Source organism: Chiroxiphia lanceolata, chromosome 1 (genome assembly GCF_009829145.1).
Source record: "Chiroxiphia lanceolata isolate bChiLan1 chromosome 1, bChiLan1.pri, whole genome shotgun sequence".
NCBI classification, from domain to species: Eukaryota; Metazoa; Chordata; class Aves; order Passeriformes; family Pipridae; genus Chiroxiphia; species Chiroxiphia lanceolata.
The window spans coordinates 92072543-92098376 of record NC_045637.1 but is presented as its reverse complement, the minus strand read 5'-3'; the positions used below and the strand labels follow the sequence as shown (position 1 = coordinate 92098376).

The window sequence follows — 25834 nt, the reverse complement described above, 5'->3', positions numbered from 1 at the left end:
TAGTTACTGACCAGCGATTTGCAGCAGATGTTGCTGAACACATTTTATGCCATCTCTAGAAACAGAGCATCACAAGCCTACATAGGTCCCTGAAACACTGATGGGTGGCTTCCTTAGGAATTGCAGAGAAAGTGTTCCTGGTCCAAATCTAGCAGCGTCTGCTGCTGATTCCTGTCGTGAGGGATATTCCTGTGTGTACTGCTTGCTCTCTGTGAAATGTAGGTCAGGATTTTTAGCTTATGATTGCTCATAGGGCAAATAATTCTCGGATAATTCCAGTACTAACAATACTGAGCAATTAGGAGTATTCCCCCTCTTTCCGTTTGCCTGTGAGCTCTTCATCCTTTGTTGTTGTCCTTTTTCCTCACTTTTAATAGGAAGGAGGAAAATGTGTTTTCCTGTTTCTCAGTGTACTTTTCCTCTCCAGCTACTTGTGGTTTTTTATTCTTTGTCCTCTTATTTTATGTGTTCTCTTTGAAGCGGCAGAGTCTTTTCCTGTGCCATGCCATGCCGCGAGGACAACTCCAGGCTGCTTGCTGCAGGCTCAGTGTTACAGCCATAGAGATCATAGATTTCTTTTTTTCCTTTCCCCCCGCCCCAACTCCTGGGCCATCCAGCCTAATGTGAGAACAGATTGGCCTTAGTATTTGGAGAAAAGATCTATAATAAGCACTGGGGACATGCTGGTAAAAAGCATCAGCATGGTATACCAGCTCTGTTGGAGTACTGACTGTACATTAATTCTCTAACTTATAATTAGCTATATTAAATTCCAATTTTCTGAAAGGAACCATTATCAAATAACACTCTGTTTGAAATCTCAAAGAAACATAAGGAATGAAAGCTTAGTCCTCTTATGCTTTCATCTTTCAGAAGCAATCCCTATCTCAACATCTTGACCTACATTTTCTTTTTACCCTCTCCAAGAAACATTGTGTGGATTTAATGTCTCAGAAGGGAGGTAAGGTTTTTTTTTAGTGCATGTGTATGTGTTGACATATAAAGTTTGGGGAAAACAATGAGGCCTTCATGTCCTCAATGACTTCTTTTTGTTTTAAATACTTTAAAGTGTTTTTCATAATATCTTTGAGGCCGATTTTAGCTTCAGGAAGAAATTAAATGTAAAAAGTCCAACCTGTTCTTTTACAAGTGGCCCACTTTTATCAGTCTAGGTTCTGCCAAAGCCTTTCCTCATTTTACATGGCAGTAGGAAAAAAAAATTGGACTTTGATTCCTTCTTCCATCCTGCTCACCACTTGCAACTAGTCATATGCTTTTTTTTTGAATGATTAAATGGGATGATTTGTTGTTGTGTTTTTTTGTTTTTGTGTTTTGGGGTTTTTTTGGGGGGGGGTGTTGGTTGTGTTATGTTTAAAATTCTGGGTTTTTTACATTAATTCTGGCCTTTACTATGTAGCTGTTTGGTGTTACTAATAAATAGTTGTACATGGGAACTGAACTTTAATGTGGGTGGCCTGAACATGCGAAGTTTGTCAGTGCTGCTTTACCATTAGATTAGTTCATCCTCTCCTGTTGGGAGGTATGCTTGATGCCATCCTCTCTGCTTCATCCCACCACATGGGATGTCCTGTCTTCTCCCACTGGAAAATATAGCCTTGCCCTGTGTGGGAACAGGTAGAATTGTTCTACCATTTGTTGAGTGTGGGGTGTTTTGGTGTTTTTTTGGGGGACTGGTGTATGTGTCTCTGTCAGCACTCTAAACACATAAAGTGCTAAATGCGTGCTAAACATTAGTACTACTTAATAGTCTTTGTAGCTTGAGAAGCAGTGTAGGGAGGGAATGTTCCAACTCCAGGAAGACTTTGTTGTCTGAACTGTTTCAGTTTAATATGTCTCTTCAGCTTTTTATAGGGTACTGTGAATGTACAGAGGGATTCCAGTTGTCCTTTCCCCTCCACCTCTGGTATTGTCACCTCATATTGAAATAGAGTTCTATTATTGAAAGTCAAAACATTGCATACTTTTGGCCCTAAATCGGGGGGGGGGGTGTTGACTGTAGTAATACAATGGTGAACTTCAGCATACACACAGCCTCTTGGGTATATTTTGAAAGCTCACTTACTTCTTTACCATATTTCTGTGCTGTTCCATTGCATATACCTCCCACCCCCTTGCTCCCATTTCTTTGATGCTGTACTTAAAACAAGAAGTATGCTAATGGGTGTTTGCCTTCAATTACATGAATGCATGAATGGAAAATTCTGTGTAACGACTTCTTGTTTTCGGGGGGGGGTAAAACCCAGTATTCTTTAAAAATTGCAGGATAATACTTTATCTCATTTGCTTCTTCGGAAAGATAAAATCATTAAATGCACATCAGAGTATAGTCTTGATTGTGTGTGTGTGGATGGTTGTTCCGAGGTTTCTATTAAGTCAGGAAGCAGCTAATGTTGTTTCACTTCCTCTTCTGATGACCTGAAATGTGAGCAAAAAAAGCTGTTTAATAGCAGCAGAACGTTTCATGGTGGTGGAATTTCTTTAACTCCTCCGGGGAGTGGTGTGTCAGGAAGTCTCCTTAACATTTCAGAAGCCCTCTCTCCAGCATCAGGTTTTCAAGTGGCTGGCCCCCTACCCCAGCTCTCATCTCTTCCCCCTGTGGTTCGCCTGTAGAGCTCACAAAAGGGAGGTGAAAGTAAGGTTAAGCTGCTGGTCTCAAGAGCTAGAAATAGAGATGGAAATTGCTTGGCTTATGAGGAGCGTTTCCTTTTAAAGGCTGCTACAGCACTGACATTTCATATGTCGATGCTTCAGAGGATTGCATTAATGCTGGCAAGAATCCGTTGTCCCTTCAGTTGAAATGGGACAACTGAATCTTGCCAGATACTGCATACAGTCTGGCAGGTGGCTGAAGTTTACGTTATCCAGTGCTTTTGAGGTTGTGTCACTCTTGCTTTGGCCTGTGCACCATTCCTGCAGCGAGATCCTCAGAGGTCAGCTGATGGATGAGCATAGGATCCTCCTGCTTTACCCCCTCACCTGCTCTCCAGTTGCTGCAGTGCTGGAGCTGGTCTGGGAGGGCAGAGATTTCTCCTAAGTGTCTTCCAGCTACCGATTTATTTTCCCCTTGCACATGCACAGCAGGAAGACGGCTGAGAGACATCCACCAACCTCTGTCACTGCTATCAGTGTGACATAGGAGGTGAGCTAGAATCCTTACCTTAGGCAAAGGCTTAGTGCTCGAATAGAGGTGAAATGTCATAGCTCCTGTGCACACCTTTGTGAACAGATTGTTCATTCACCTCGGGCTTTCATATTGCACTTGGGATTTCAGTTCGCAGCACGTGGCCTAAACATTTTACTGTCACGAGCCTCCTCTCCTCTGACTGTAACTCTGCAAACAGATTAGAGGGAGCTGAGTCGCAACAACAGAGCAGTTCTTCATCCTGAGCATAGAGTGTACTCCTCTGACCTTTAATTTAAGTGAGGATATGACACTACTCACTTGTCTGCCCCTACAAAAAAAAAACAACCACAAACCAAACAAACAAATTCAAAGCATCCAAAAAAGGTCTGTTCCCTGAGAAGGGGAGAATACAATTCTGCAACAGATTTCACAGAAAGACAGGTGGATTTTTTTTTTTTATTTGTATTGGCTTTTTTAAGCAATCTGTTTCTGAAAATATGTTTGAAATGCGTTTACTTACTGTATGGTAAAAAAATCTTTTTATGGCCACATTGCTGTTTCATGCATTCAAACCATGTCAAGTATTTTAAAGAATATGTCTTTATAATCAATTTAGCAAGCTAGATGAAAAACCAGTGACAAGGAGGAAGGCATCCCAAAAGATCAAAGGCTGAATTTTGGGAGCTTTCCAGGTGGTTGAATTTTTGTGTTGTTTTATGATACCTTTGTAGATGCTTTCTCTGAAAGAGAGGAAATAAACAGTATGCTGGGTAGATGGTGTCAGGGAGAAGGGCTGTCCCCAAGGAAAAGCAGCTCTGGTTTTGCCCTGAGGAGAGTTGCCTTTCCCAGCTAGCAGTGAGGCACTGAGCTTCATGGATGAAATTTAGGGTTACGGACAAAAGCTGGTGAAACCAATGGCTTAAAAAGAGGTGTTTGAGAATTGCTCAGACAGCTCTCTTCCCTCTCTCTTCTTGGGATGTCACAGGGCCTTAATGCTGGCCTGATTTTCAAGCCTGCATTAAGGCTCTCAACAGATATGTGAGTGCTCAGGCTGGCAGGGAATTTGAGGTCTGGCTTCAGGCAGTGCTGGCGCATCCCTGGTGTTGCAGGAGGCAGCCTGCCTCCCTGCCTGCAGTCCATCCGGACTGCCTTGACCTCCCAGGCAGGGGAGGCCTGTTTGGCATGTTGCTGAAGAGGCTAGGGTGTTAAGTTAGAAGTGACTGGGACCTATTTTTTTTTTTTAAATCAATGGATATTTAATTGCTCTAAACTCAGAGATCATAATTCAAGTGCTTAGTAGAAGGAGGTGACATGCCGGAGAAAAAAAAGAATCCTTGTCAGCAAAAGAGGTTGACAGCTTGACTCCTAGAGCTGGCTGATGGATGATCTCAGAGTTAGGGAGGGCATGTTCACTAAAAAGTTATTGAAAAAGTGGAGCGAAAGTAATTAAAGTGATTTAATTCAAATATCTGTCATATGTAACTTGAGTTCTTGTAGAACACCTAGCATTTAGCTCAGTTAATTTTTCCCAGGACAGGACAAGGACTTTTCCCCTCCTTTTCTTTGATAGAAAGCTCAGAGTGTCTCCAGTGAAGAGAGGGCTGAATCCATACCCATATCTGCTGGCTGCATGGGACAGTCACTGTTGCAGCAAACAGGATCTTTATCGCTTGTGTCACATCGGGGAGGGGGTGGGGAGGGAAATTTGTGCTATCTGTCTGGAGGGCTGCCCATGCTCCTGGCAAAAGTCATGAAAGGCAAATCCTCAATGACATGCATTGAAATATCAAATGGGACTATGCAATTAGAAGAATGTCATTCAGCATTTGCTTTTCATAGCTTTTGTCACAGAGGGGCAGAATTAGAGACAATTAAGCAGAGGATAACCTCCCCAAAAGGGCTTTCTGGCACTTGTCTTGTGTTTTCCCCATCTTTTTTCCTAGAGCACATTGGTGTGCTAGAACACTCCTTCTCTTTGAGTCCACTGCTTTGCTTACTTTTGAGGTGTATGTAGAAGGCAAGTCCTGCATTTATGTCTCTGATAATTTTGTTTAATTTGGTTTATTTGAGAAAGAAATAACTCAGGCTTCCTGATGCTGGCTGTCCAGGACACTGGTTCCAGAAATGGGCCTTTCTTCACCTCTGTCTGACAAGATCATAAACCCAGCCTGTTTGCGTGATCCCTCACCACAGATCGGTTGGAACTGTGCTGCATTAGAGGAAAAGCATGTAGCAAGTGTTTGTCAAGATGCTGTTTTGCTATCGTATCTGGTTTCATGCAGATAGGCCGTTTTCAAATCATACAGTCTGTAAGGGTTTCCTAGAAATCATAACAAATATGGCCAAGCCTTGTTAAGCCTCTGGGTTTTAGCTGCACATTTCTCTCTTTTCAGGCTCACAAGTATTCATTGTAAACCGTGAGACATTGCAGGCCTTTTTATTTCCCTTGTTGTTTTATTTGCACATTCATATGTTGTATTTTCTTCCAATTAGCAGGCTCTTCCTTGCTTGACTGTTTGCCTTCACCTTCTTTTTTCCTCCTTAGTTTATACTCTGTGGAGACGCAATTGCTAATTTTTACTTTCTAGTGTAGAATAGCTGTTGTCTAGAGAAATGCTCTTGGCATAGCTTTCTTTCTCACGTTACTTAAAATACCAGAATGTCTTTTTTTAATTTTCTTTTTCCATTTTTACTGATCTGCCTGGTCCCTCGGTGCTGAGGTATGGGTATTTTTCAAGTGTGGATTTATTGTTCCTTTGTCCATCTGTACCTAGTGGAAGCTTAACTCTGAAACAGGGTGAGTGAGGTATGTCATGGATATGAGGTATGTGATGCTGAGGTGGGGGAAATAACTGACTGAAAAATTGTTGTGTTACAGTTAGGATGCCTCTGTAAAAGTGCGTCAGGAGATGGAGGAATTGCCCTCACTTGGTAGCATATAGGTGACAAAGAGTCGGTAACTTTTCACTTATCAAAGAGATAAAAGAAAAAAAGAGGTAGAACAAAAAGAAAAAGAACAGCGCATTTTAAAATTAAATTATGTGTTTCATAGGCATATTGCAGGTTTTCTTTACTCTCTCCTCCCGTGAGATGTTACCCCACTGGTTTTCCATTCAGCTGTAAAATTCCCCAGGAAAGGCAGGATAAACAAGGCATGATGGTTTCGGCATAGAAGAACAATTTATTTGTATGTCACCGATAATTTTGTTAATATCCGAGAACTTAAACTTTTCTCTCTTACAGTAGTTATGCTGATATTTCATTTACTGATAGCCTTGAAGTAAATGGAGACAAATTACGCGTTTGTGGACCTGCTTGTGTCTGTAATTTCAAATAAAATGCATGTTTAACTCTTGTTTCCAGATTGCATACGTTACTATCAAATCAGAGAAGGTGTCCTGTAGGACAGATGTTCCTGACATAGCTGCAAATCAAAGGGCACTTTTCTCCTCAGGAAGAAAATAAAGCCACCCTGTCCAATGCCAAAATCAACACAAGGCACACACCACTGAGGGATTTTAATAGTAACAACCCTCTGTCTCATGTCATACTTACTGTCTGTACCTCTACCCACTCCTCACTGTGGAGACTGATCTTGCTACCTTTATTTTATAAGTGGGTGAGCTGAGGAGCCTGGAGGGGGCACCTGCTTGGCAGTGGCTGCATCTGGACAGAGTCCAGGTCCCTGCATCCTAACTAGGTTCTCTTCCTGGTGTTGGTGTTCCCATGCTTGTGGTAAAGGCTCCGTGCCCTCTTCCCCCACATCTCTCTGATCAGCAAAGCTCTATAGCTTGCATTTGGAGTCCTCTTGTTCCTTTGAAGCTTTCTGACTGCGGTCAAAGGAGGCTGGGGGACAGAGGTGGATGCAAGTTGTTGTATTCCCTGGTGTTAAAAGGGAAAGCTTATGGTACCATAAAATTGACTGTGTTTGTGAAAACTTAATGATCTTTACACAGCCTGGTACCTACTTACTGGAAAAGCTACTGCTCTTCCCTTGTCATACAGCTCCAGGGGCAATTGGTAGGAGCTCGATAGCATGATGATACAGTACAGCAGATAATGAGCAGCTGGTTGGATGGTGTACCTCAGCTCTCTTTCCTTCTCTCTGTGTTGCTTCATTCAGGACAACCCTAGTTTTTAGATTTTTTTAGATTTTGGGGCACTCATTCTTCAGGTTTCCTCCCCCTACCCCCCAAAATCAAGAAAAAAAGTTGGAAAAATTGAAGAGTTTGTAATTATGATTTTAAGCTGCTACTTAGCTCTCTGCATTTATAGGGAGGGGATTTAAGAGATATCTGTTTGTTTCCTTAGCTTTTTTTGAGTCAGTATTACTGCTACTCTCTCCTTCACCTGTGGATGAACACCTACCTTTTGCTGCTCATCCTGTTGGGTACTCCTGTTGCCTGCCTCATCGAGGCCACACCATTGTGAAGCCTGGCCAATGGCCTCCATTCTGCCTGATGAAGAATAAGGTTCCATATGATTCCCTGGGGCAGTCAGGGGTTTGGAGTTTTCATTGTGTCCTTAGAAGCAGAGGAATGTCTTTAAGCAGAGGGGTGTGTCGCTGAATACTTTTTTTAAAAAAAATGAACCTAAAATAATAGAAGTATGAACTGGCTTCAGGTGAGGTTTTCCTGTGTGTATATATGCTACAGGCATTGGTAGACATTTCTGGGGGGCTTTTTTGGTTTCTTTTGTTTTAAATTTCTTTCAGATGCATATTTCATAAGTCAAACTGAGGCTTAAAGTATGTCATATGGCCTGGGGTAAAATTACATTAGGTTCATTTTTGAGTGTTATAGTCTCGTTTCTATGAGTTTAATACCCCACCTTAACCCCATCTCAACTCCCCCAAATGAAAATAGAACAGCCTTGAAAGTGTTGTGTTGAAACACCAGAACAATCTAATTTTAATTGACACTGCTTTTGGGTAATGGACTAACGCAGGAAACCAAGTCACAAAATGTCTTTGGTTGCTTAATAGTGGTTTTGGATGGAGATGTAATGGAAGTAAGGAGCTTCTTTCAACCTATATAATTTAATCAGTTCTCTTTGGTGATCTTGTCTCTTGACAGGCTGACAAACACATCTTATGCTGTAATGTCATTCGTGCTTGGCTTTCATAATAATGATGTATATCTACATATAAAAGCACTCTTCTAGTAATTTATGAAGATTGTACAAGCTATTCACTAACAGTTTTTGGCATAATGGTACTGCTTTATGCATATGCTCCGTTATGTACCACAATCAACCTAATGTCCAGTGGCTTGTCATCTGAAAAGCCCACGTACTGTTAATTACCATCATGGTGGCAACACAGAGCATCATGTGGTATAAATGATGATGGTTTCATGCTGTGATTTTTTTATTTAGAAACAGAAAACTGTGTGGTTTTGCATTACCAAATGAGATGAAAATAGCCTTTATGACAACTATAGTTAAAAAAGTGGACAGGGAGTTTATATCTCTTATCCCAGAGAAAATGGTTGTGGTTTGTTTTGTTTTTAAATTATGTTACTATCATGAAACCCCAGTTCTTTAATCTCTAAGACAACCAGGGCATGAAAATAGGCCTTATTTTCGAAGCATGTTGTCTATTTAATATGTAATGTGATACCTTGTCATGCTGTGACAATGTGACAGATGGCATTTGCACTATAAAACTAAATTATCTTTTGTGCATAGCTATACAACAGCTAAATACAGTAGCTCTGTACAGTATGCTGATTAATGTAGACTGCAGATGTTTTAGAGATACCGATGTGTTTAAACTTCGCATCAAATGATTAATGGTTTTATTAAACATGCCTACCAAGATTCTGGTAGTGTTTCAGCATGTAGTCTAGCATGTAAAGGGCATTTTTGGTAGAAGACAAATTTAGGATTACAGACAACACAAAGTAGATTTGTATTGCATTGCAGATGTTTGTCTATTACTTATGAAAAATGGATGAGGACTGTTCATTAATGATACTATGCAAGTAAACTTGTATATAAAGCTGTATAGCTCATAATAAACTGTAAAGTCCTGTAGTTAAGAATCATAGAATTGTTTAGGTTGGAAATGACCTCTAAGATAATCAAGTCGAACTGTTAACCCAGAACAACCAAGTCTACTGCTAAACCATGTCCCAAAATGCTACTTCTACACATATTTTAAAGACCTACAGACTGGTGACTCAACCACTCCCTGGGCAGCCTGTTCTAGTACTTCACCACCCTTTCCATGAAAAAATTTTCCTAATATCCAATTAAACCTCCCCTGGCGCAACTTGAGTCCATTTCCTCTTGTCATATTACTTGTTACTTTGGAGAAGAGACTGACTCCCGCCTCACTGCAGCCTCCTTTCAGGTAGTTGTAGAGAGTCATATGGTCCCCACTGAGCTTCCTTTTCTCCAGGCTAAACAACCCCAGTTCCCTCAACTAGTCCTCGTCAGACTTGTGCTCCAGACCCTTCCTTAGCTTTGTTTCCCTTCTCTGGACACACTCCAGCCCCTTGATGTCTTTGTTGTAGTGAGGTGCCTAAAACTGAACGCAGGATTCGAGGTGCAGCCTCACCAGTGCTGAGTACAGGGAGAATGTCACTTCCCTGGTCCCGCTGGCCACAGTATTGCTGATGCAGGCCTGGATGCCATTGGCCACCTTGGCCACCTGGTCACACGGCTGACTCCTGTTCGGCCAGGTGTTGACCGGCACCCCCAGGTCCTTTTCCACTGGGCAGTTTTCCAGCCTGCCCAGGTACCTCTGTGGAGCCTTCCTATGCTCAGGTAGATCAGTGCTCCTGCCCAACTTGGTGTCGCCTGCGAACTTACTAAGGGCCAGAGTAAATATTTAAAGAGCGGAGAGTAGCAGATTTTTCCCACTATATTTTAGGCATAGAACTCATGTTGGTGGTCTTCCACAGTGTGGTTATGTCCAGGAGTTTGTCCATGTTCAGGTGGTACAAACCTTTCAGACCATGGTGTGGGATGGCTAACCTCTGACTTTCTAACACTGCAATAAAATCCTTTGCTTTCTAACATTTGTATCAGCTATCCTAAGTGGGATGATGCAAAAAGAAGAAAATCATTAATATTTTTGAACAAAGCTTTCCTGTACAACTCCCAAAACTGCATAGCTGAAGTTTGGACAGACATGTTACTCCCTCTGTAATTGAACAAAGCTTTAGCTCCATGCCTATGTAACAACAGTCTGTGCTGTTTACGACATGCTCTCATAAGGAACATTGTCATCCTAGCATGATGAGAATGCTGCCTTGAGTAAATCCCTTTTTTTAACTTCTTGTAACTTGTGTTTGTTTTGCTGATTGCCCTGGAAACTGGTCTTTTCAACCAGTCCAGAGCAGTTCAGCTTGCAGGAATTGAGCAGGAATGAAGTGAGAGGGCTGCCAGGGGAGAGACAAACCCAGTATCTCTTGGCAGTAGGAAGAGAGTGTCCCTGTGTAGTCAAAAGGCACTCAGGAGCAGAGTTATACATTTCACCTGTTGTAGAGATGTGCAGTATTGCTCCCCTGCACTGTGGACCTGCTGACATTATTTGTTCATACTGTATAGAAGGCCGTGAATGTGGTCATGTTGAAATTGTCCTTGTTTAGGTCAGTTAATGCTTTTGATATCTTTGGCTTGTGTCTGTGTGGTGTTGACTGCTGATTTTTCTAACATAATGGCTTTGCGGGTTGCCTCTGACTGTGAGAACTGACTGGAAATACAATTGAATGTATTTTCTCCCTAGGCTGCCTCAGGACTGGGAAACAGTGAGCTAAAATAGGTGTTGCTTTATTGTAAGAACATGGAAATGTTTGTGCTCAGATGCCTTGTTGGCATTGGAGTAAGTGATGTAGAAACAGTGTTTTGGAAACATTGTGAAAGTCCCTTCACCCAACCACTTAGTTAACTAACCACATGACACTGAGATTTTTTCAGATGCTCCCCTTTGGTTTCCTGATTATTCAGTAAGTTTAATAATGAAGAACATACCAGTGATTGTAATCGCATCTATTTTTAAAAACAGCTAACCCCAAACCCTCCCTTGCATTTTTTCTGTCTTCTCATGTGTTGCTGCTTTCTTCTTCTCTCTTCCTCCTCAGTTTTCTTTCTATGTGTTTATAGTTACACCGTGTTTTATTGTATGGTGCATTCGCAGATACTGCGATTTTACATCACATCTTTAGCTGCTCCCAAGACCTGTCCTTTGTGTGTGCCTGTCAGTCATCTATCCAGATGTCCAAAAATAAATTAGGTCTTGAGAACAGAAGATGACTTGAGAACAGAACTGTAGATTGTTGCTAAAAGTGGGTGTGTATCACCAAAACCAGTAAGGCTAGCAAATGTGTACCAGCATAAATTAAGCCCTGCCTGCACTGAAATAGTTAAGTCTTACTTACCAGGCTCCTATGAGAAGTGATCCACTTGAGTCAGCACAAGCCCCCTGTAGCAAGCTCATTTAACCAGATTTAACTGTTTTTACACACACTCTTATTGGTGAGAGGGACATTCCCATTGCTGGAGTAGGCTCAGCAAGATCTCTGCTCTGTTAACAACTACAGCCAAGGAGCAAAGGGGATAGATGCAGTGGGACAAGAGGGAGCATGCTCTGCGAGGGCTGTAAAGCCATAATATAGTATTCTGTCCTAAAGGGTACAGTTCAGCTCTCATACCAGAGCCCTTCCTGCATGTGAAAAAACAAACAAATTTGTAGCCACAGACAGATTTGAAAACATTCCGTGTGGAAGACAAATAAATAGGAGGTGATAGAAGTCTCTTTAATAATGACTAGGGTGCAGAAATGGCTTTTATGCTTTCTCTTGCTTGTAACAGAGGGGATGTAGTAGTGACATTTGCTGCTTTTTCTCAATGCTGATAAGTGGATTTTGTGTGTGTGTGCCTTTTTAAGCAGCATGTATCTAAAACTGCAGGCAGGTATTGCAGTGTTCATGGAAGTTTAAAAAAGAATTCAGCAAAACTGTGAAAGTTGACATTTATGTGGTTGATATACATTTTAGTGAGTATGTTAAGGTCTCCGTGGTTCAGTTTTAAGCTACTCTTTGTAATTATTATGAATTAGTAATTGGCCTTTCTCTTAAAGTGTCTAGTCTCGATCAGTTAGAGCAAGAACAGTGTATTTAAGGGATCACAGATGTCATTTGATATGCAAGTTCCTGTATTGTGACTTAATTAAATAATTCATTATTACTGACTTAATTAAAGCAGTGTTTATTCAGTGACTTTGAGCCGTTCAGTGTTTCAGTTCCATTTAAACTTTGGCAGCAAATATACACTGCTTCTCTGTATATATAAATTATGATTTCATGTAAGTAATTTTAATATATGAAATCCTACACTGACTTACAATGCAAGTTGCTATACTTCCAAATTTAATTTTAATGAGGTTTAGTTTTTTAAAAAAATCTAATTTAACTTTCCAAACAAATACTTTTTATTAGAGGAATAAAGTCTTATTTTTATCAACCCTGATTTATTCTGCCTAGTTATCCATGTCTTGTGGTTGATCATGAGTCCAGCTACCAGGGGAGAAGGCAGTGAGAGCTAGGGCTGAGATGAGCCTAGTGGGCAAGGGGCAGGCAGCCTCTGCCAGCTCTCTGGCAGCTGAGAGTGTCATGGGCTTCGACGTGAGCCAGGGCTTGCTGGCGTCATGATTTAGAGGTTGAAGGGCACAGCCATGGAAAAACAGTAGAGGAACTGTTTGTCCCTTTGATTTGATTTGGCTCTTGAGGGCTTCCTGATTCCTTGACTTTTGCTGATTAGAGTGGTTCAGCTTTCTGGACTATGCAAGAGAGTGTTTTCTTGCTCAGTTGCTTTTCTCTTTGTAGCTTGGTTGACCTTAGAGAGTCAAACCCACATGGGTGTGCACCAGACTCTATTCCTGCAGTGCACCAGCAGACCTGTATGTCCTGTCAACTACACTGGTGCCAACCAATGGTGATGGGAGTACCTGAGTGTCAGTTGGCAAAACTGTGGGGTTCTCATCCCATCCTGGGGCCTTCAGACCTTTTCTATCTCCCAGCTGAGGCACAGCAGAAAAGAGCATGGTTTTATTGCAGTTAGAGAGAGTGGGAATGGCATTTGAAGGAAAAGATATCTGGGGGCAAACTGAACACATTTGATATAAAAATGATTGAGTGGCAATAAACTTTATAACAGCCTGCTTCAGCATGTGCTTTCTCTCCAGTGCTTGAAAGGAGGCTTTGGAGTGTGGCTGTCTGTGTCTTTCATCACTTCAGAGTAGATTTTGCAATTATGCTAGCCCTGAAAACCTGTAGAACATGATACCCATTCCCAGTATTTATCAGTATCTCTCATTTGTAGTTTTATGCCTCTCTTTTAGGGCTCTTGTTTTAGTCTGTTCCAGTGGATGATAGCGAACATCAGTTATCAGCAATATTACTGTGTTTTGGAACGGTGCTGGTTATGATGAATAATATTAGGCAAACCGATATTTTTTTCCTTAAGGGACACAGATCATGCTTGTCTCCCAAGTGAGCTGATGGTTTGGCAGGGTGAAAGGATGAATAAAAATTGCTTTCCAAGTGCGTGCAAGTTGACAGCCCGGAAGGTGATTTTCTTGACTCATATACTTCAGGTTGCTGGGTTTTACATATGGCAAGTCTCCAGAACAAATATTGCTTTTGGAAAACCTAATCAAATTCTGCCATAAGAGTTAAGTTACTGAGTGTCAGACCTCAAATGATATGCTTGATTTAGCCTTCTCTGGAGTTCAAAAATTGTAAATTTTATCAGCAGTGGTTTCATGGAAAAATGCAAATCAAAAGTTGAAACTTTCTTAAGAACAAACTTGGGCACTAGGGCTTCTTGACAGAGTGAATTCAGCATAGAAATATAATCTATTCTGTGTTTTTTAAAAGGTCACCTTCATTTCCTCAGGAATGGTTTGAAGGGATGCTGTCACCCCGTGTCGTATAATTGTGTTGGTACATTACAAGCCCTGTTGTAGTGTCATGTGCTGATACTGAAATTTGTATTATTTGTAGGGTCACAGTTAGAGATCCCTTTAATGGAAATGAAGTATCACAAGGAATTTAACAAAAGAGGAGAGAAAATGTAAATTGGGTCATTTAACTTCTAACTGAAGGTCTTAGGCTGGCTAGAAGAGACATTTTAATCCAAAAATTGGAGCATAGTTTCAACTTTTGCTCTGTGGGCTCCATATTAGGAAAAAAAATTGAGTTACTAGTTCACCAACTCTTCCCCACAAAAAAAGTAAGCCATGTTTCTGCTTTATAGGTGATATTTTTAAAACAGCATACAAAATCTACAGCATGTGGTCACCATATAGCTGCTTCTGACTCCAAATCAAGATAAATTTGGTGTAGTCCAAGAATGAATATGAACAAACTTTGATTAGAAAAAGAAAAGAGAGATATGATGTGGTGATATGATGCAGACTTTGCAATTAGGCTGTTTAAAGATGGGTCATCAGAGCTGTTGGGTTGGAATGGGTAAGTGCTGAAAGGTTTGGAGCCTGCTGTCAGGGATGTACCACTTGCAATTGTAGTGCCCAAGTGAACAGGGAATAAATAGCCTTGCTGGAAAGGAGCATTTGGCTGTGGCTGTGCCTGAGGTTCTGGTACAACAGCTCACTGGAGGTGTCTTGCTCAGTGTCTCTGGGGAGCTGAGCTTGGTTGGATGCTTGGTTATGCAATGAGTAAGTGCACTGATGGTGCTGAACAGTGATTTTCCTGAAAACAGAGGTCTGAAACTGTATAGCACTGATGTAGTGCTGGTGTAAATTCTTGAACTACTTAGTAAGCATTTTCAGTTTAGTACTATTGAAGGCTTTACTACCTGGCTCATCTTGGAAGGGGTAGCCCGCGCCCCCCCCCCCCTCCGTTTTCTTTTCTAAGGTGCAATTACAGAAAGGGAGACTGAAATGGCTAAGGGAGGGAGGGAGGGAGGTCTTACCAGCATTTCTCTGAGGAAATAAAGCTGCGAAACAAAGCTTTGTTATGCCATTTGCAAAACTATTTGGGTGGAGAGATGGGAAAGCATTCTCCTGGATAAAATTGCAGCTCCTCTGGTAATAAGCTCTTAAAACATCTAGTAGATAGTGAACTGATAAAATTGTTTCCTCCCTCTCAACCCAAAGCCTGCTGAAGAATATGTTGCTATTTTAATTCTTCCCGAAGTATAAGGGGTTTCATTTCTGTCTTCTGTTATTTGTAAGAGTCATATTATATTGTAATTACCTGGTTGAGTAAAATACTCAAAATTTGTTAGACATTATGCTTGTATAGGTCCAATACTGTCTTCGATCTATATTGCTTTAGGAGAGAAAAGGTGCAAAAGGGGAGGCAGCTGTGGCTTGTGTACCTTTGCTGCCCTGTGTACTTTTTCTGGCAGTCTGGAGTTCTTGTAGATGAGTGACACTTGGCCAGAAGAATTGGAGTCAAGAAACAGATGTTTGATGTTCTCCCTTTTGGATTTAGGATTTTTTTTAAAGAATCATAAATTGCAGTAGTTGGAATCAGCAGAATGAAGAGCAAGATGATGACAAGTTGGACCAAATGGTTAAATTTTATATAAATCCACAGATAAATGCAAAAGACTCTTGTCTATGCCAATCAATAGGAGTTCTGGAAAACAAGGATAAGTTTGACTAAGCTGTGTCCCTTTTTTTGAATGTGACAAGATTATAAATACCACTGCACCCATAGTATGGTTATTTGAGATTGGGATCTTACAGTTAATCAAATCAGAAACAAGCAATCAGGCAGGTTTTTACTGAACTACCTCTGTGCAAAGTCAATGTTACCTGTATATATCTTTGCAAGACGGTTGCTTTGGGCATCAGCTCTTTATTGTTAGTGTCACGCCTGAATTTTTATAAAATCCATTTGGCACTGGTAGCACAAGCTTTTAATATTGTGTACTACTTTGTCACATTTGCAGGACTTCTCACTAATGGCCAATCTAAAGGATTAGGACCAGGATCAGAACAGCTGGAGAATGAGAAGGACGATGCATCGCAAGTGTCCTCAACGAGCAACGATGTTAGTTCTTCAGATTTTGAGGAAGGGCCCTCGAGGAAAAGGTTAGTAGTGCATTATGATTAAAGTACAGCTTTTCTGCCTTGTCTGTTTTGTCTTACAGTGTTGTGATTATGTTATTAATAGGGTATGGTTGCACATACTGCCCTACCATAAACAGATTTTCCAGTGTGGATGCCTTCTAGTAACGGTGAGGATGTAGCAAACTTTACTTCACCCAGTGGTATAGATGGTTCTTGTTGTAGTTTTGAAAAGCATGGAAAAGCAGTTGTTATTTTGGAATAGATGAGTGCTAATTTAAATGTCTTAGGACTCTCTCCCCTCCCGCCCTCACTCCTCCTCCCCTTGCTTTGACCTCTCGGGTCATGTCAGTACATATGTGTGTATAATTTCAAGGAAAGCATCGCTAAAGTAGTAAGTGTTACTGTTGTTATTTTTAATTTTCGGTGAATGAAACCATGTGAAGTTAAGAAAGAAGAAAAGAATAAAAGAGATGCTTCTGAGAAGAGAAACTATGTAGTAAGGTGGTGTGGTGGGTATCAGTTACAAAGGACTACTTTGAGATACTGCTGCAGCAAACTGCCTCCTCTTTCCTAGAAGTGACTGAATGTGTAAAATATGGGTTAAAATCATAGGACTCATGCCAATTTATTATAGAAAATATGCTGAGAATGCAGGAGGCTGAGAGTTGTCCTCTGGATGAAGTAAGAATGAAAACAGGCTGTCTGAAAAATGCCATTTAAAAGAGAGAAACAGAAATGCTTTCTCAACCTTTTTTCTCCACATTCCTCACATCCTAGGCCCAAGTAATCAAATAAAGTTCTATTTCAAAAAAAAGAAGTATTCCTGCTTCGTGTATGACCTTATGATTCCACTGAAAAGCCCAAGGGGGTGAGGACACTGGTATTTTCGTGGACACTTTCATGTTCCTCTTCCAGTGTTCCCCACCTCTGGTCCACACAACCTTTTCTATCTGTCCAAGCAACAAACTCAAAATCTAGTTAATATGCCCACCTTATCTTAGCTCTTTTGGTGTATCAGAGTAAAATTTGTGTTGTCTTCCACACCAGTAGAAATTTTGTAAGGCTTATTGCATGCTACTGCTGCTCAGGTCAGAAGATTTTGTGTGTTTATTTTGGGCTTTATGAGATACAATGGAGGATTGAAAATTATTTCTGCTGAGCTATTTAGGTGACATTGACTGTAGGTGTGATCCTAGGAGAGAGTGGTCATTATTTCATGACCACTGTTTGTTGCTTGCACATTATCTTCGGGAACTTTTGGTGCCCTCTACACTTGCTTTGTCCCCTTGTTCCTCAGCTGTGCTGACAGAATGGCATGCAGGGTCATACCATGAGTAGGTTCAAGGAGCTGGTTAGGATTAAAAATAATAGCAAGAGGAGATGAATTGAGGCTTTTTGCCAGGGTTCTTTATTGTTAACCTGCATGAGGCTTTTATCTCTTGTTGACGTTATGGTTGTAGGAGCAGCTGCCAGTGCAACCAGGGGAACATCCCCTTCCTCTCTTGGGACTGGCAAGGGGCACGAGGGCTTGTCCCTTATGCTGTGCCTGCTTCTGGTGCGCTGCACAGTCCAGCTTCAGAAATGAGTGGTATTGCTACTTCACCAGTCTCCAGAAACTGCATTTGAGTATTCTGGATGAAATATTTTTGGAGGAGTATTTGCTAGGTTTGGGCTGAGGGAATTCATACTCTTGAGAAACAACCCGGCGGTTCAGGCATATAATAATAGGAAAGTCAGTGCCTTTGGTACTTTTCACCTTGAAAACAAAAAAACAGAAAAAATCAGCCCCAACAGAGAACCCAAGATGAAAACTATTTTTCTGGCTTTTGTGGAAGGCAAGGTATCATTTTACTACTACTTCATGCACTGTGATCTGTTGAAGTAATATTACGGTTGTTACTGCAGTTGCTGTGAAGGAGAATGTTCTTGTTTTGTTTCCATTTACACCCAACACAGACTTTTATCTACTTTTTTCCTCCTTCAGCTTCCTCTTTGCAGACAGACCTTTTCTGGGCTCCTTCTCTTAAGCTGTACTGAAGCATGCTGAGTGTTTTGATACTGTCTTCTTGTTTCCTTTTAGACTTTTTGTTTTGTTTATCTGAATATGTAATGTTTCTTCAGTCCATGTCATTTTGGGATCCCACAAAGAGTTGTGTCAGGAATATTGGGTGAACAAAGGACATGCAGGAAGACTGGGGGGGGGGGGGAGGGCTGAACAGGACTGAAATGGAATATATGGGTTCACTGTCTCAGCTTTTGAAGTTTTGAGAAGTGTGCCCTCCTTCTCTTTTCCCCAGGCTTTCTCAAAATCAGACTTTTCAATTGCCTGTTCAGCTGTGTGTACAAGTAATGACACTCTACACATTTAAAGATTGTAGCTTTAGCATGTACTCTGAACCGACCATTATATATAAGTTACTGTTTAGTTCTTTATGGCTTGTGGGGGTTTTTGGTGCATGGCAGGGGCAGTCTTTTGGATGCTTGAATATGTCGTCATCTAGAGGAATGGGTCGCCTACATTTCACACTAGTGATGGAAACAAGAAGAGAAAGAAACTAAGAAACTAAGCACAGTAAATATGGGAGCCTGTTTTAAGGGACTCCATTTTGTTTAGTAGTTAAGGCTCTGGTTTGACCTTTCAGTTCTTCAGTGTAATGGAGGGCTGGTACCGTGGAGGCAAACAGTCTCTTCCCAGTTTCTTCTTCCCACCTCTTCCCATTTGTTGTGTCTGGAAGTCTTTTGGCCCAGGTCCGTCAGTTCAGTGGACTGATCTGGCAGCATTTCCTCCCCCTGCCTAGAGCAGGTCACATTATACAAAGGGAATAGGGAGATAGATTCATGCATGTGTGCAGCATGTGTGTGTTTTTAATTTCCATTTATAGTTGATCCAAACTCCTCCAGTTTCAGAGACAATTTGCATGAGAGCCTGCATGACCAGCAAGTGCCAATTCTTGGAGCAAACTGAGTGGAGAGTGAATTTGCTAGCAGTTAGCATGGCCTTGTGGTGTCACTGTGCCAGCCATCTCTGGTGTAGATTTTCCTTGGGTCAAAACTAGGCAGTGGACGCTCCCAGTGAGTTACTGGTCAGAGAACTTAGCTGTAGGTAGGTAGATGCTGACAGGCATCTGTGGGGGGAGGTAAATCCCTTCCAGCCCGCCTGTTGACCAGTGAAGAGATTACTGACAGGTATTCCTTATTTCACATATGTATGCCAAACAGAATAACACAACAGTAGAACCCCCAACCAAGCACAGCTTAAGGTTTATCACATCTATTTTTTTCCAGTTTCAATGCCTTTTGTAGTAACATAACTTGACTGAAGAGCTACACATGCCATAAAGAAGGCATCATGGTGGAAGGAAAGAGATTGCTGTTCTGGTGAAAATATACAGATTTAATATATACTGCAGGTTTTGTTCAGAATCTCACTTAGATACTTTATTTGATGGACTAGGCTTTTGAATGCAGTGGCCTGACACTGTTAGGCTTCAAGTGGTTTCACCTAGTTCGTGGGTAGTCAGGAATTAACACCTTTGCTCTCTGGGGATTGGAGGAAGTTTCCTACACAGTCAGTTTTGCAGCTCATGTGAAAAGTTCCATCTCCATTTTCTGAAGTGTATTGTTTTATATTGCAGTAGTAATCTGGAACAGTTTTAAAGGTATGCAGCCTGCCTTCTGAGGTGCTGCAGGTTTCAGCTGTTGGTGGTGGTAAGGAGGAAAAGGAGCATGTGTATAGCTTTGCCTCTGCACAGTCTCCAGATAAATCCAAGAATTGTAAGCCCTACTTACAGAGTAAGTGGGATTTGGGGAGGATTGGCAGTGGCAGTAGTGGCAAGCTCAGTACTTCAAAATACTCAGATTTGTTTGAGTTCACACTTGAAGGATGAAAAATACTTGCTTTGATCTGAGCTGTGTGTATTACTAGTGATCAGGTCTGAGGGGAAGCAGTGGGTTAATCCTGAGTTGTACAGCTTTCAACCAGTAAAGGTGAAAGGTGTTGGCATATATTCTAACATTTGGCAAAAGCTAAGCATTCAGATCTTACACTGAATCTGTTGTGCAATGGGTTGCTGTCTGGTTGCCATGTAAGTGAGAGCCATCACTAGTTTTTTCAATGCTTTGGGGAGAGAAGAACAAAAGTGTTGGTATATAGGCTTGGTAAACTGTCAGGTTGGGTGGTCTTCATCATGTATAGATAGTACATTTTCAAAACCTATAAAAAAAGGTATTTCCTTACATTTCTTGCTGAAGGAGAAGTGTAACTTCCGTGTAGCTACATGTTTTTGTTGCGAATCTCCAGTTTCCAGCTGTGATTTGCAGTTGAGAAGATCAGTAGGTAACTGGCCAGTTGTGTTTGGTCACTCTGCTGCATGCTTGTGCATTTTTATGGGCAACTCTTTAAACTACAACCACTGGCAATTAATAACAGTGTACAGAGACAGATATATGTTTTCTAGCTACAAGTTGCTCACGTTATGCAAGAAGGGACATGTGCAGAGCAGACTTGGTGTGACAGTATGTTGATCTTTGGTGATAATAGGCTATTACTTGCTTCCTGTTACTGATCAGGTGGCATACAGGGAATTGCCAAATGCACAATTTTTAATGTAAAGTTGTGTTAGTAGAAGGCTGTGAGAAGTGGAAGGAGGCTGATTGATTTTAGTAACTGTTAAGCTTTAAATTTGTGGGGTTTTAATTTAATGTTAGAATATTCTCTCCACTAAGGGAGAAAAAAGACATTGGTTTAGTTTAGGAGCAAAATAAGGTTGGAGGAATTTCCCCCCTTGCAGGAGCAGCAGAGTGGATGGACATTGTCCCCTGGGTCAAGGGTGTGCATAGCTCCTTGGAGAGGACACTTTGTCCAGTTCTGCTACAGGGAAAGTTGTTGGCTGCAGGAGAAAGGAGCAACCCACTGGGGAGCAGTAGCGTTTTAAGCTGCCACAGCTAGACTGGCCAGAAATTGCTTATTAGGAACCTTCTGGGGCCTTTAATTAATACAGCAGCTTTCTGCTAACAGTCTCAAGCATGTGACAATCAGAAGTGTGATTGTGTGATACAGCAAGGCCAACCCAGGGGATGTACTCCTGCTCCTTGCCTTGTGCTGGCTCCCTGCTGCCTGCTCCATTTTCCTGTTTCTCTTTTTTTTAGTTTTATTTTTAGATGCCAGTTTATTTCCCTGAACTGGCTTATTGTGGGTTAAGATGAGTGTTAAGATTTGTCAAATGAAAAGGTGGGAATATATGGCCAAGGGGAGGGAGATAAGCATGCTGATCTCCTTTGGCTGGTGACTGCACAGCTGCTAGGCTGGCAGAGCTGTTTTGCACCCTCAGCACAAAAAAAAGCCAGTCAAGGGTAGGCAAGCTTTTGCATATTAGTCAAGCTGCTAATTTAAGTGGTTTCTTTTAGTGATATATCCTTTTCAACTTGAGCTGCAAAAGACTTTCTTGCAGTAGAGCTGTCAAAAGGTTGAGGGGACTTGGGGTTGGTTTCTTTTTTTTCTTCTCTTTTTGTCACATTGTTTTTATAGCTAATAATGAACAGTCTATTTAGCACTAGACTTAGCACCTTCCATGCAAGATGTAAAACAAGGTCAATCCTGTTCCCACATATGTAAATTTGTGAGGGATTTCTAGTTGGTATTGTAGGTGATGGAGAGAGCAGTGTATTATGGCTCGGGTGTGAAAGCAAGAGACTGCTCGCAATATCAAAGTGTTTTTCCAGGACCTTTTCAGTGAATAGTCTTTTCACTAATTGGAACACTATATAATGTATTTGTGTTCAGCTGTTGCCTACTACAACACAATGTAAGCTCACTTATCAACCAGGTGCTTCTATTATTTTTTTCTTATTTCAGTAGGCTGTGCAAATCTGCACTAGTTGTTTGCTTATGAAGAACTACATTAATCCACAATAAAACCAAAATGGCAATAAGATTTATGTGTAATAATTTTGATTTTTTTTTTCTTTTTACTCCCTGCCCCCTCTGCCCCCAGTCCCCCCCTTTCTGGAAATGCTGATATGAGTGGAATATATTTTTGGTGCCACACATTTATATTTAAATAACAAGCCTTATAAACAAAGCAATAACAGTCCATTGGAGTGGATTTGCACAGGAATAGTAAAAAGACAGATTACCTGCTTTGTAATGCAAGTCAAGAAGATTATTGTATGTAGTTTGAAAAGGAAGAAATCAGGTGATTAATGTTCTTTCAGTATTTTCATAAGGAACAAACAGAAGTTGTGACACGGATTCTTCTATCCGACATGCAAAGATATAATAACATACAATAATCTGGGAACACTTGAACTTTGTGGATAGACAGCTATGTAAACAACTTGTTTGAGTAGTGGTTTAATAACTCTGAAGGTATGATGTACAGCAAGCTGAGAATTGTTAAGCAGTGTCCGATTCAAACTCACTTGCTCTCTTCTGCCACTCTCTCTTCAAGGAAGTCAGAGTTGCAGTGAAGGGTCTTCATGACCTTGAGTTTGGGCTCATCATCTGAAGGACTAAGGATGTTTCTAAAGCCAGATGGGATGAGTGCAGTTGTTTCTGTGGTCCTGTGTATGGCAAACACTCTTTCGGCTGCTTGATAACCCATCCCTACTGTCATTCACATCATTCATGTCTCACTCCTGTTTATGAAAGGCCAAATGTTGACTGCTTTGATACCAGGGAGCAGTTGCCCTAAACTCATGTAGGAAATAGTTGATTCTATATTGAAAGACTTTTTTTTTCAAGCAAATGTGTTTGTCAGTGTGAAAGAGGCTTTTTTAATGCATACAAGCCATTGTCTGTATAATACTCTAGCCTGATGTTGTGTTAACATAGCCCTATGCTACTTCTGGTTTATTCTGTAACTTTCCATGTGTATCTATGCTCAATCATCTAATACCCTTATATTACAGTTCAGCTACTGACTGATGGCTCAGCCCAGTGCCCAGGCTGCTGCCTCTGGGATCAAGGGAGAGGCACTACCTGTCTGATCCTGATTTGATCCTTTTTTAGAACCTTCTTGGCTTTGTTCTTCTCTGAAAATTATCTTTCTATTACTCCCTTGTCCAGAGAGTAAGACATTTATGGGCAATCTACTTAGGTGACATTTCAAAAAGGCAGGTTGGTATTAAAAACGTTTTTCATCAAGGACTGTGTCTGGACAGCCAGGTAGTCCAGGATTTTTTTCCTCCCAAAGCCCCATGCTGTATCAGAAGAAATGTTACATGTGGCTGACATTCCCAGATTTTTGTCATGTCAGCAGAGGTGGACTTGATGCTGTGCCCTTAGGTATTCCTGGCTGTTGCTGCTATTTCAAAAGCAGGCCAGCTCATCCTGAATAGTGGAAACATGGAAAATTTGAAATAGGTATGTTTTTCCTTTGGGTTGTATTACTCTGTAGGTTAAATATGCAACCATCCTCACCAAACAAACATTGAGGCACGTTAGATATCCCACAGCTTTGTCTGCTCTCCCTGTGTTAATCAATTTACATGACCCACAGCAATAGAAGTGGGGGAAAAAGGGAAACAACCCAAACATTCACATGTACTACAAATGAGTGTCTTTACACTTATTCCTCCATTCATAATTCCCCCTAAATGAATTTAAAATCAAAGGCATGGAGGGAAAAAAAGGCATATAATTGTCTTTTGAAGATCATGGCAATCCATGACTTTTTTTTTTCTGTTAGGTTGTTTTAAAGAAGGGATTCTAGTTTAAAATTTTGAGTCCTAGATGTTAGCCATCCTAGCATTTTGCAGTGGTCTCACTCTTTTGGAAAAGATTACATAATGAGAAAATATTCAGCACAGTCAAGTATGGGTAAGCTTTCAGAATTGAATGAACAGCTTACGTTTCTTGCATAAAATTAAAATGTGAGCTTAAAAAGATGTCAACAGATAAAAATATTTGTAGCAAGAATAAAAGGCCAAGAATGGAAAAGCAGAAACCTGTTCCTGAAATAAAGATATAAAATGCTGTGATATTTGGCAGTATGCACTTTGCTGAGACTAAACTTAGTAACAGTTTCATAAAGTATGGCCACTTTTTAGTGGTCTTTCAAAGGATTATGAAACAAAGGACATGGGAAAAGATGTACAGTCTGTAGATTCTTGGTGTTTTCTGCTTTGTAGTAGTAGTGGAGTCCTAATCTTTTCAGTCTAACATTTGTAATGTAAGGCTGATTGGCCAGAGGAAATTTTTCATTTTGTTGTGGTAGGGTGGACGTGATTTATTAGGCTGCATTACTTCCTGTAGCTTCTCCAGTCTCCATACAAGACGCCGAAGGTCTTGCTGCTAAGTGCTGTAAGACCTAGTTTGTGTTTTAACTATTATTTAACTGAAGCAGTGATGGAAGCATCCAGTTTCTTTTGTATGGACATTTAGAGGAGATTTGCCATGGACTGTTTGCATAGAACATAATTTCTGCTATAATTCTGACCCGAGTGTTTTGTATGTGTGCTGAATTAAAAGCCAGCCGGGGTTGTCCTGTGTGCTGTGCAAAGATAATTATATTAAAAAAAAGAGAGTGCCATTTCAATATTTTAAAGTGGAAGGGTGTCAGTGTGTCCTAACATTGAGTGTTAGAGGGGTTTTTTGTTCGCATTTATTTATTTATTTATTTATTTATTTATTTATTTATTTATTTATTTATTTATTTTGATTTGGGTTTTATTGTGGGTTTGGGTTTGTTTTTTGGTATTTTTATAAGTGTTTGAAGATGGTATTCACATTGTATGCTGGTTTAACATACACCGAACTATATAAAATCCTATTCTGTATTTATTCCTGTGGCTGATCTGGACAATGTGTGAGTGGTGGGAATATATTTTTGACATGTTTCTTGCAAATGGCAGTGTGAACGTGGGCTGCTGCTGATTCACCAAAACTGACCACAGTGCGGGTGCTGGTGTTGTTATGGGTCAACTCAAAGCAGATATTGTCCCAAGTAGGGTGTGGGTCTTAAGACTCTCGGATGGATGAGAGAGGCTTGGGATGATGTGAGCACTAGTCAGAAATAGGTCAATCTATGTCACCAGCATCAAAGTTTGGGATTTTAAGAGTTTTCTAGCTCTGAGCTGAATTTGAAAATATAGATCTCTGTACTGTCAATGTGTTCTCTAGAATTTTCTCAGATCGCTTGTGTTGATGCTAAATTTGGGGTTTAAAATTCACAGGAATTTTAGATATATGGCCTACCTTATGCTGATATAGTGCTTTTCCTTTTTCTTCTTCCGTTGTTAAATCCAGTAGCACAGAATTTCCTGAGGGAAGATAGTTGTTTTTTTTCTTCTTAACCTGAATATTTGTATTTTTACTATTTTAACAGTATGTTTATTGTTAAATAATTTGTACAGTAATGGCCATGTCATCATTATGTTTTGATTTTATGCCTTTTTTCCCTTTGCTTTTCTCTCGGTATTTGTTCTTGGCTCTGATTAAATAAACTAAAGCTTAAGGGATCCTCGACCATGTGGCAAATTATTTGCAAGTTTCTTCTTTTTTCCAGTTATATTGCAGTTATTTCCTCTGGTAGCATTCTTCTTTCAGCTTTCAGGCAAGTTCTCCCCTGAGTTTCATAGTTGTAGTTACTATGGAGATGACTGTCCACTCTTCCTCTTCTCCTCCCTTGCCTTCCTCC

At 40.7% G+C, this 25834-nt stretch overlaps 1 protein-coding gene across 4 annotated transcripts in view; it reads left to right on the top strand.

Moving 5' to 3' along the window:
* Positions 1–25834, top strand: part of JARID2 (jumonji and AT-rich interaction domain containing 2) — a 214933-nt gene that overhangs the window by 105027 nt on the left and 84072 nt on the right. For all 4 annotated transcript variants that reach the window (XM_032674683.1, XM_032674662.1, XM_032674673.1 and 1 more), the window contains exon 3: positions 16076–16217. Coding sequence is in view for 1 of the 4 variants with exons in the window: in XM_032674662.1 (XP_032530553.1) it covers positions 16076–16217 (142 nt within the window). In the remaining 3 variants the exon portion in view is untranslated. The remainder of the gene's footprint in view (positions 1–16075; positions 16218–25834) is intronic.